This window comes from Rattus norvegicus, chromosome 14 (assembly GCF_036323735.1).
Source record: "Rattus norvegicus strain BN/NHsdMcwi chromosome 14, GRCr8, whole genome shotgun sequence".
NCBI classification, from domain to species: Eukaryota; Metazoa; Chordata; class Mammalia; order Rodentia; family Muridae; genus Rattus; species Rattus norvegicus.
This window is the reverse complement of record NC_086032.1, coordinates 104,577,104-104,589,317: the sequence shown is the minus strand read 5'-3', so window position 1 is coordinate 104,589,317 and position 12,214 is coordinate 104,577,104. Positions and strand designations below refer to the sequence as shown.

The window sequence follows — 12,214 nt, the reverse complement described above, 5'->3', positions numbered from 1 at the left end:
TAGTTGAAGGCCTTCCCTGCAGCAAACCTTAATTAAGCAACCCTCTAAGATGACCCTTGCTTGTTCATACTGGTTTATTTGATGGTGGATGTAAATGCAAATACTTTATTCACATTACAATGACTATATCAGCTTGCTTTTTTGGGTCAGTTTGCTTGAAATATTTTTTACATTTTTTTAACCTGAAGTGATATCTACTCCCCAATGTTAAAGTGTGTTTCTCAAATACTGCAGAAAGGTGTATCTTCTTTTCAAATCCAGTCTGCTAGTGTGTGTCTTATTATTGAAGGTTTAGAACGTTGATGTTGGAAGTTATCAATGAACAGTGTTTATAGATTCCTGTTTTGTTTCTATACCGTATTTTCTAGTCTGTGATTATTTATCCCTTGTGTTTTCCTGGATGTGGTTAACCTCTTCTGGTTGATATTTTCCTTCTGACACCTTTTGTAGAGTGGGATTTGCAGATAAATACTGCTTAAACTTAGTTTATATCATGGAGTGTCTGTTTTTTTTCTCCAGCAGTTGGGACTGATAGTTGCTGGGTAATGTATCCTGGTCTGGCATCTGTGATCATTTAGAGTGTGTAGAACATCTGTCTAGGCTCCTCTAGCTTTTGGAGTCTCCACAGAGAAGTGGAGAAGTGTTGTTATTCTAATAGGTCTGCCTTTATGTGTTAATTGGTCTTTTTCCTTCATAGCTTTTAATAGTCTTTCTTCATTCTAAAATTTCTAATTTCTTTGTGTTACAGTCCATTTAGTGTTTCCAATGTTTCATGTACCTTATAGGCATCCACTTTTTAGGTTAAAGAAATTTCTTCTAAGATTTTGCTGATAATTTTCTATGTCTTTGATCTTGCATTTTTCCCCCCTTTCCCTCTATTTCTATTTTTTGTATATTAGGTCTTTTCATAGTGTCTCAGATTTCCTGGGTGTTTTGTTTTGTCTGTTTACATTTAACATTCTCTTTGAGGTATCACTTTCTTTTGTATTTGTTTGTAGTGCTTGAGATTCTCTCTTCTGTCTCTTCAATTCTTTTTGTGAGGATTACTATTGTTCTATATCCCATTTTACCTCAGTTTACATTTTTTTTAGTTATTCTACTATCATGATTTGAACTATTTTCTTCATTCCATTCCTGTTTTTGTTTTATGGACCATTAACAGGTTTATTCATACTGTGTTTAAAGTCTTAAACATATTCCTATAAGCAATTTTCAAGTCTTTTCTTACGTTTTAGCTATGCTGCATTTCTCAGTGTTTGCTGTGTTCTTGTAGACACATACTGTCTCCACTGTTATTGTGTTCTCACACTGGTGTTTTCAGGCATCTTGGTCTGGGAAGATTGTAATTCTAGGTGTTGACATCTGGTCTTGTTTTTTTTTTTTTTTTTTTTTTTTTTTTTTTTTGGTTCTTTTTATCGGAGCTGGGGACCATACCCAGGACCTTGCACTTCCTAGGCAAGCGCTCTACCGCTGAGCTACCCTGGTCTTGTTTTTGTTGGTTGATTTTCACTTCCATGGTTTCTGTTGTCTTTTCTGGTTCTTTGTAGAGTGTAGTGGGTGTGGTTTGCCTGATAGAGAGGGCTTCTTAGTCCTTGTCATGTGTGGCCCCTGGGAGTCCTGGGAAGAATGCCTTTTAGGTTTTAGGAAGTGACATGAAGGCTTAGGGATGGGGTAGAAGGGAGAGGTTGCTGAGAGATTCCATAGGATAGAGGAAAGCTGGGCGTCCCAGGAGAATCTGTGTTCCCTGTGAAACAGAGCCAGAGCGGAGGCAGACCCTGCAGGCAGTCTGCTCCCAGACTGAACATGAGACTGGGGACATTGCAGTGGCGTACTGGAAGGAGAGGGAAGCGCCTAGGTTGGCACAGCCAGGGAGTCCCTGGGTAAACAGGGCCTCTGGGATTGGTGCCTCACACAGAGGGATGCAGTGAGGGAGGAAGTCTGGCTGTTAAGAGGCTCTGCAGAGGGTACGAAGACAAAGAAGGGTCCTACTTTAGGGTTGTGGCTGAAACTGGGGAAGTTGTAAGTGTTAGATAGGATGGAGCTGTTGTAGTATTTTATACACAAGATATAAATTAATGATGAAAGGACAACTGCTGATAAGTTTAGCAGAGGGAATTACTACTATTAAGATGACCAGATCTTCATCAAACACTGAAACTCTTCAGAATTTGATGTTTGTAGTCATGATGCTAATCTTTATTTTGTTCTACTGTTGTTATTTCCCCTTCTTTCAATCCCTAACTCAGTACCTGGTGTTCTCTAGCTTTTGGTAAGGATTAGCTAATTGATGAGTGAAGGAAGGAGTGAAAGACTGACAGGATTTCAGGCCTGGAAAATGCAAGTAATGTATATGTTACTCCTTAAGACTTAATCACAGAATAATATTGTACTTATTGAGACGGTGTAAAAAGGGGGATTGATTTATTCTAAAATGTGATCCCTGGAGTCTTGAAAGGTTTAGTTATTATTAATACAAATGGAAAACATGGACAGACAAATAAGTGATTCAGCTAATTATGGCTGGATGAACAATTGACTTTATTGGGGTTACTGATACGAGCATGAATGATTGTTGGGCAGCTGTGTCACTGGGAAGTCTACCGTGCTCACTGATGGTAGTTTGTGAGAACTGCATTCTTGGAGCTCCCTGCCCAGTATGCAGGTAGCTGCACCAACAAGAATCTCCTCTAGCAATTGTTTGCTCCTCACAGGCTCCCTTCTTCCAGGAAAGACTGAACTTGGTGGCCGTAGCACATGACCCCCGCCCCATCTTACGGCTGTCCCAGCATTGCTACGCTTTCAGCACTTAGTTTACTGGGATTCTGCTGGGACCACTGTTCTTTGCTAAGATTCTTTTTCTTTTATGATTGAGGCTGACAGTGGTATCTGGTGGATATAAACAAAAATGTAGTGAAGGCAGTTTGGTAGACACACCACATGCATGTGAGGAAATAAGCAGTGCTTCCTACCGGGGCCCTTGACATTCTCAGCCATGGACTTTTGCTGAGGCATGAGGAGGGGACCTGAAGTCCAATCATCTTGCATCCATGCTGTCCCACTGTTCACATCTTGCCCAGCATATCAGTGGTATAGCATGCACAGGATTTACTTCAGGGCTATTGGTGACAATGCTTCCCCAGCAGCCAGGCACTGTGAAACCAGCCAGTGGGGAAAGACTTTCTAGCTCCTTGGTTCGTCTACATTTTCAACAGAGCACACAGCGCCTTCACAATAGGGACTTACCATGTACTTCAGCACGTAGTCGATAACAGGAGCAGGAACCTTTATGGCTTTTAGACCCTCAGCTACATTTTCTCTCTTTCAAGGCTTTCTGCCATCCATTTTAAGTGCTCATTGGTAGTGACTTAGAAGCAAGGGAGATACGTTTGCAAAAGTGAGCAAGACGCAATAATACATGAAAACACAAGTTAAGTTGTATCATGAGTTTCCTCAAAAGAGCATATTGAGCACAGTTTCTTACACGAAAGAAACTACTATATTCAGATCCCTACAATTCTCTGCCATTCTCTGTGAGTTGTTGAGGAACTCTGTGAGTTCCTTATCCTGGGACACTTTGCCAGGCTGCAGTGCATCTCCGGACACCTGATGGGTTGAGCAGCATCAGCTTGTACTGTTTGGCCAGCTGAAAGCCAAGGGTAGGGTAGAGGGTATGGGTGTGCTCTTGTGTGGTGCTAGTGGAGTGACTCCTCAATTCTGATAGGCTCCAAATACCCCCCAGTTGTTGCCTCTCCATTGGACATACCCGGCTACTGAACAGACTTCTGGGTTAAAGAACAATCTACACCTCACTCTTCTTTCTTGCAGGGAGAGAGTGCACCAGTCCTTGAGGGGATTATTTCCCACTTGAAGACAGGCACAAGCTTTGTCACCTGTGCTGTTCTAGTCATTTGTCCTCCAGCCCTTCTTGATCAGGCCCTCAAGCTTTCTGGAAGCATACTAGGATAAAATTTGGTTTTCTGTCAGATATTTCCTAAGAATTCTGCCTTGATATAAATGCTGCCATATTTCCTTGAGTCATCAAGACCTTGTAATCATGATTTATTTACATGGGAACCTACATGGTCATGTGACAGAACCTACTCTAGCTCCTAAGATCACTTCTCACTCCAAGATTCAGCAAAGCTCATAAAACCTAATACCAGTCCCCAGGTCCCTACTGGATCGGCCTCTTATCTACCTCTCCTGTGCATATCATTCTATAATCCCAGTGAACGAGGCCGCAGACACTGCCTGTGACATGCTCAGTTCCCTCAGGAGTATTTTGTCCTTTTCTATCTTCTAGTTAGCGATGCTCATGGGACCTTCAGCCACTGATAAGCAAGGGGGCAATGGCTTGCAGCACATATGAACCAGTCCTTCATGACTGATTTTGTTATGTATTACCTTAGGTTATGCAGCCTTAGTTTGAAGAAGGGATGAGTACTTTCATATTTTCCTTTTCCATATTATCCAGACTGACCTCATTCACCCGATGTTTAATAGCCTCATGAGCCAGGGTTGGCAATGGGCACCTTCCTTCCCCAGTCATATAGTTCATATGCATCTGTGAGGATTAGAGTTTCCTCTCCTGGGCCGTGGTTAAGAACCCCATCTGGATAAAGAGTCTTGGATATTTCCCTTCCTCTGTATGCAAGTTGGACAAGAAGAATGTTTTGTATCACTTCAGCATCTCCTTCTTCCTTATCACTGACTGATTATCTCCAGGAATCCAAGATTTGGAATCCCAGGAAGGCTTCTTTGGTCTCATGCCTACCCTCTACCCCTTTCCTTCTGCATTAAAGGTTAATGTAGAGGATAGCGCCCACATGGTTGTTTTTGGTTGTTTGCTTTTTGTCACTTAGACCAGCCTTTTCTGGGCAGACAGGAAAGCTTCAGCTGTCTTAGTGCTCACAACAGACCATACAACTGACACTGTATCTGGTTAAGAATCCCTTCTGTACCTTCTGATTTCAAAGGATTATGGTATCTTCTCAGGTCAACTGGAAATGTTTGGAGGCATGAGACAGACCCCATTCATCAGGGAGGCATGCCATGTCCTACCATATATAGGAAGAGAACAACCTGGGGTTCCTAGCTCAGATTGTTCAGGCTTGTTTGCATGTCTTACCAAACACAGCAAAGAATATGCGACTATTCCCCGGAAAAGCCACACCATTCCTCACAACACAAAGAAAGGCAGACATATCAGGATTGGCCTCTCTGGCATTCCACCCACAGACAGATCAGCCGTTAGTTGTATATATTATTGTCCACTGCGATCGTTTCTTTCCATCGTTTTTGATTCTGTTGAGTAACATTCATGCATCATGTATTCTATGTCTCTTCCTGGGGAAACCCCACTATAATGACAGGGATAGACCAAAGCAGAGAGTCCACTCAAAACTAGTCTAGTAGACCAATGAGTTTATTGGTGTTACTTATAGCAACACAGATAAGGGGCTCCTTATAAGGGAGTGGGTGAGGGGTTCTTACAGAAACATGGCTAATTTGGCAGCCGGATCAATGAGTTCACTGTGACGTAGATGTAAGAACTGTATCCCTGGGATACCTTCACCATGCTCAATCTCATCTGTGTTAGCTTTCTTACCTTCCTCTACACTTGGATGATGTGATTAATGTTATCTGTTTATTTCTCAGTCTGAGTGCTTGAGTATAGACTGTGTAAAGTAGTGCGTCCTGTGTCAGACAGATATGAGTTTCAGACCTCAATCTATTTTTCTTTGTGAAAAATTTGTTCCGTTCCCCCAGCTTCAGTAGCACCATTTGTAAAGTAGAGATGGTATGGCAGTTGTAAGAGGCTCTGTGTATGATCTTCTTCACTTACTAAGAGACCTACGATTTCTCTATGACTTGGTAGATATTTAGTGATTTGGAATAACTATAATTTTCCAATTGTACTTTTTTTTCTGCAGCTTTCCCCACAAATAAACCAGAGAAAGATGCAAGACATGTCATAAAAGTGGTAAGAATTGTTCCATGTTTATATTCCTGTATTTGACTTTCCCTTATTCTGCCTTGTAATTATAAAAATACTTCTCCCCTTAACTTTTATAGGTACAGAGTAATAAAGCACATATTTCCTTTGCCGTCATTAGTGTGTAAAGACTGGGGAGCATTGTACCATATTGCCCTGTGTCCTGCATTTGACCTGTCCTCCTGCACTCTTTCCTTCACTCCTTTAGGTAGTAAGGTCTTTGAAGTGAGGCATAGAATTCCACCTCAGTTCATGTGCCCTATGCATAGCACAAAGAATAATATGTAGTAGACAGTGAAAGAGGTGTGTGAGGGGACTCCGTAGTATTTTCCAGTGTACCTGCCCCCAAGGACACACTGGTATACAGCCAGTGCTTATGCATGTACACAGTTCTGGGTGCTTTTGATAAGATCTTTGCAGAAGACTTCTTTCATGTGTAAGACTATGATAGGATTGCAATACAGTATGTTGTCTAAAATGAGACTTTTTAAGTTTATTTAGTGGTTTAATTATTATTTATTTTTAGTAGAAATCTGGTGCCTATGTTTGATGACAAGAATTCTATAAGTATATATTTTATATGTGGAGTCTTATATTTTCACAGTTGAAATATAATTTATATTTAGGATAATTTTTTCTAGTAAAATTATTAATTTTCTTTTGTAGGAATATCAGGAAAATGGCCCATTATTTTCAGAGCTTAAATTTTATCAGAGAGCTGCAAAAAGAGAATGTAGTAAGTAAAACTAGCTAACCAGCTACTGCCATATATACATTTGCTCAAGCGAATGATAACATTTTGGTCTTTTTCTGGCCTTCTGGAAAATTCTTTCCATAAGAAATTTTATTGTAATGTGATATACTTAACTGTTATAATGTAAAAAAGCAAGACAGATGGTATACACATCTTGTTATGCCACACATAATGGGTTATATATTTTAACTCAAAGTTTTTTTCTACTACTTTACATAACATGCTGACTTGTTGAATTATCAAGAGTTTTCTAATCATTTAAAGATTATGGAATGAAATTATTTCTTTTATAAAGACTCATTTACATAGAAAGGATATAGTAGCAAAACGAAAGTAGGTAGATAATGCACACACACAGAGGGGATGGTTTTAAAGTGGATTAAATTATTTGTAAATGATTAAATGTTAAGATTTTAAAGAAAATATTAGAAAGGTGAATGTTAGGAATACTTGGAGTTAGATATCATAAATAGAACTACTAGTTGGAGATATGATTGTGAAATGATTTAAACAGAGATGAAGAAAAGTGGAAAAGTTTCTAAGAGTTACATAAAATGTTGCTGGAGTCGGTAGGAGTCATAACAACTGGTGTGGACAGGCTCCTTTATATCCTGTTGAGGAGAAAGAATGATGGATCTGGCCTGAATAATTAACTTTGCTTCCCTTAATAAAGCTTCTAAACACTCTGACTATGGTTGCCACCAACTGCTTCAACTGTGTCAGAGTGACAAATAGAATCCATTAAATTTGATTATTTTATCAGGAAAGCTGTCTTTAGCATGAAACACATGTGGCAGAGAAGTAAGAGTGGTGATTACACTACCTGATTGTTTAACTGGATTAAACAATTCAATTAAGAGGTTTTTTTTTTTTTGTAAGAGAAATTTATTCAAAACAGTTATTTTACAGCAACCTCACAGTCAGGCGCTTTTTCTGCTCAATTTGTATTTCATGGACTAACATGATTTAAGCCTTTGAAATGTAGGTAGTGGTGGGAAAAGCACTCACTCTTTGAGGTCAACGTGTGTGTTTATGTAGAAACTTAGCTAGCATATGATGAATGATTTGTTTCTATGAATAAACATATTTATGAATGAATGATAACTAGGTACTTTGTAGGACTATGTCTTTTATGACACTATTAATTTAGTTTAAAAAGAGATTTTGTTTTAATTATAGTGATAATAAAAAGTTTCAAACCATGGGATAGATATATGTACATTTTTAAGTTTTTTCTTAGAATATCTAATGACTATTTTGGTTTGATAAGTAAGCCTTGACGTCTTTACAAAGGCAAAAATCCTTTTCTAAATATTGTTTCTTGTTAAATTTTTCTTTGCAGTCCAAAAGTGGGTAAAACAGAGGAAACTTGATTATTTAGGAGTTCCTGTATTTTATGGATTTGGTCTGACTGATTTCAAAGGAAGAAGGTAAAAAGCATATTATAATCATACAATATTTATATGATCACTTATCACCAAGCGACCTTCCTCAGTGACCTAGTTGCTGTTTTTGGCCAGTTAACAAACTACTCAAACCTTCTGGGCATCAGGAGTCCCATGGTGGCTGTTCTGCTTGTTTCTAGGTTCTGACCTCCCTGGTGAATATAATCTGGCATCTGCCAAGCTGTAGTCATCTTAGGTCCTACCAGGGAAGGACCTGCTTTCATTCATTCATTCATTTCAATCATTTCATTCAAGACTATTGATGGACCTAAGATATCTTGACAATGAGCTACCAGTATGTTATAAAGGAAACACAACTGGTTTTCCCCAGAGAAAATTGGTGGGTTGTGGGAGTGGAAGGGAGGAGAAGTGGGAAAGAGGGAGAGAGAGAGAGAGACGGGGGGAGGGGCACACACAGAGAGAGAGAATATGAATATGAATATAAATGTGCAGGTGAGTGCATCCTAGATGGATCCAGATCATAGTATTTCTTCATGATCTAATCTTGAAAGTGGTATCCTATCCTACAGCACGTTCTCTCTGCTAGAAGTCAGTCACTAGGTCTACCTCTGAAAGTTCAGAGAGAATCACTCTCCACCTTGAGGAAATAACACAGCAAGAAATTTATAAAGCTGTCCTTGAATGTGTCTCTTTGTACACATACAAATTTATTACTCATGATTTTGAAAAAGTCACCTGTTTTGCGTCCATTTTGTTCCTGGGAGTGTCATAGATGTTATCCTGCTTTGTCATTTTTTGACAAGTTCAACTTTACATGTGAAAAAATAGGCTCAGCTTGCAGTCCTTTGTTCAAATACCTTTAAAGAATATAAATAAAGTGAACTGCTTCAAACAGGGTACTAAACGAACCACAGAAATTCAGGACATCTGTATCATGTTTCTCTTAAATCATCTAGAATTATAGTAGTTGGCATAAGAATTATGTAAAATATTGTTGAAGACAGGATAGAGAGTTCTGGGTCAGTTGGCAGAGTAGAGGTTGCCGGTGAGATCAGGTGAAGGACAATTGTCAGAGAAAAAAAATGCTCTGAACTGAGGAAGAACTTTGGAAATTCATAGAAGTCATGAGAGGGTACATCAAAAGTATGGACTCAAAGACCACAACATTATCTAGTGAAGCCAGGACATACAGGGTCCAAGCTACATGTTTCCTTTCCTGGTAGAGAGAAGCAGGAACCTCATCCCAAAGGTAATCAATCAGACAGATTCTGGTAAAACAAAGCAAAATACCCATGAGTCCTCAGAACAATCTCCCATATGCCTCACAAGCCTTGTCTTGTGTGACAGTTTCCTCCAAGACTGAACTACTCAATCCTACAGGAAGGTTTCTTAAACAGGAAGGTCAGTAACTCAAAATAACTTCACTGAGTCCCTGATAGTCTATATATTTTTATTGGGGAATTGAGTCTATTGATGTTAAGAGAAATTAGGGAACCAATGATTGCTCTTTCCTGTTATTTTTATTGTTAGTTTAGTGGAATTATGTTTGTGTGGCTATCTTCTTTTGGGTCAGTTGAAAGAAGATTACTTTCTTGCTTTTTCTAGAGTGTAGATTCCCTCCTTGTGCTGGAGTTTTATCCTTTGTAGGGCTGGATTTGTGGAAAGATATTGTGTAAATTTGGTTTTCTCATGGAATATCTTGGTTTCTCCATCTATGTTAATTGAGAGTTTTGCCGAATATAGTAGCCTGGGCTGGCATTTGTGTTGTCTTAGGGTCTGTATGACATCTGTCCGGGACCTTATGGCTTTCATAGTCTCTGGTGAGAAGTCTGCTGTGATTCTGATAGGTCTGCCTTTATATGTTACTTGACCTTTTTCCCTTACTGCTTTTAATATTCTTTCTTTGTTTTATGCATTTGGTGTTTTGACTATCATGTTACAGGAGGAATTTCTTTTCTGGTCCAATCTGTTTGGAGTTCTGTTGGCTTCTTGTGTGTTCATGGGCATCTCTTTCTTTAGGTTAGGGGAGTTTTCTTCTGTAATTTTGTTGAAGAATATTCACTGGTCCTTTAAGTTGGGAATCTTCACTCTCTTCTATACATATTATCTTTAGGTTTGATCTTCTCATTGTGTCCTGGATTTCCTTGATGTTTTGAGTTAGGAGCTTTTTGCTTTTTGCATTTTTCTTTGGCTATTGTGTTGATGTTTTCTATGGTATCTTCTACCCCTGAGATTCTCTTTTCAATCTCTTGTATTCTGTTGGTGGTGCTTGCATCTATGATTCCTGATCTCTTTCCTAGGTTTTCTACCTCCAGGGTTGTCTCTCTTTGTGATTTCATTGTTGTTTCTTTTCTATTTTTAGATTCTGGATGGTTTTGTTCCATTCCTTCACCTGTTTACTTGATTTTTGTGTTTCTTCTTTAAGGGCTTCTACTTGTTTACTTGTGTTGTCCTGTATTTCTTTAAGGAAATTATTTATGTCTTTCATAAAGTCCTCTAACATCTTCATGAGTTGTGATTTTAAATCAAAGTCTTGCTTTTCCAGTGTTTTGTGGTATTCAGGGCTGTGGTGGAAGAACTGGGTTCTGATGATGCCAAGTGGTCCTTACCCTTGCCTCTTGCCATCTGCTTATCTCTGGTGTTAGCTGTTCTTGTTGTCTCTGACCGTGGCTTGACTGCTGTGTGTCAGCACTGCTGGAAGACCAGCTCTCTCCCCATCTGATCTGGATACAGAGAGCTGTGGCAAAGGGTCATCTCTGGGCTCAGGCAGAAACCGGAGGGATCCTGTCTCAGACTGCTTCTTGATTCCTGTGTCCTGAGGGCTCAGGGTTGGTCCCTCGGAACAGAAGTGGTCTTACCTGTGTTCTCAGGTGTGTCAGCACTCCTGGGTGACCAGCCTTCTCTCAGTGAGATCTGGGTACAGAAAGCTGTGGTCAGCCCCTGGTGCAGGCGGAAACTGGAAAACTCATTGAGTCCCTGAAACTGATAAGATTCACTGGGCTACTTCCCATCAGAGTAAGTAATAGAAGCTGAGAGTTCCTCTAAGAGGAAGCAAAACTAAGCTGTAAAGAAGACCCTCAGACCAGGCCAGCTGCCAAAAAGAAGCAGAAACCAGCTGAGTTGCCTGGGAGGGACACTCTCCAAGGTTCTGAGCTGCCAGCAGGCTGTGCAATGGGCTTCAGGTTCCCAACTTTGTGAGCTTTGAGCCATACTGTGTGGGTTTTTCAGATGTAACTATTTTTTCATCACTTCTGCTCCATAAATAATCCTTCACCCATACTCCTTTACTAACCCCAATAAAGCTCACTGGTTCACTAAGCTGGACTTGAGTGGTAGCCATGCTTTGATCTATTGTAGGCTCCCTATCTAGCAGGAGGAAACGTGAGTGTCGGGTCTGCCCAGGAAACATTTTGTCATATAGCAAACAGATTGTTGGTTTTAGTGAGATGATGGCTGAAAGTGGATTTTAATTAATTCTATTAGGGATTAATATAACCCGACTAGACCCCAGTAATGGAGGCAGAGTCCCATAGATTTGTTTAATCAAATCCTGCACAATTACTGGGGGATTACCCTTAGTCTATATGCTAGACTCGCTACTTGCCCAGCTGCTCTCCCTAAGTACTTGCTATTTGAGTCTTGCTTGCTACTTCTCCTCCAGCTGTCCTTCCTGAGGGCATCTCACTCGGCCATATGCTCCTGATCCATCACATCTATTGGAGACCTTCTGTCTTCTCCTCCTTCTGGTACCCTCCTTTCTCCTCCTTCTCTCCTCCCCTTCCTTGTGATGCCTACCTGTGACCCCAGCCTGGTAATTCAAATTCTCCCTCTTTTTATTTTTTCCCAGTAATTGGCTGTACCCATTTTTTTTAACCAATTGCTTTCAATTGGGGAGCAAGGTTTACGTAGCATCACTTAGTTTATGTGAGCATTTGCTTGTCAACCAGATGTGGGAGACCAGTATTTATCGTTTGAATACATAGCATCACACCAATCTCCCATCAGATGACTTTTCTGATGGACAAGTCAATAGTAGGAAAAAATCCATTTGACACTTTG

At 39.9% G+C, this 12,214-nt stretch overlaps 1 protein-coding gene across 3 annotated transcripts in view; it reads left to right on the top strand.

Annotated features, from left to right (window-relative positions):
* Positions 1–12,214, top strand: part of Vrk2 (VRK serine/threonine kinase 2) — a 120,735-nt gene that overhangs the window by 46,232 nt on the left and 62,289 nt on the right. For 2 of the 3 annotated variants that reach the window (NM_001401405.1, XM_039092235.2), the window contains exons 3-5: positions 5,934–5,983; positions 6,662–6,731; positions 8,092–8,179. The exons of the other annotated variant lie outside the window; for it this stretch is intronic. In NM_001401405.1, the coding sequence (NP_001388334.1) occupies positions 5,934–5,983; positions 6,662–6,731; positions 8,092–8,179 (208 nt within the window). The remainder of the gene's footprint in view (positions 1–5,933; positions 5,984–6,661; positions 6,732–8,091; positions 8,180–12,214) is intronic. 3 annotated transcript variants of the gene reach the window in all.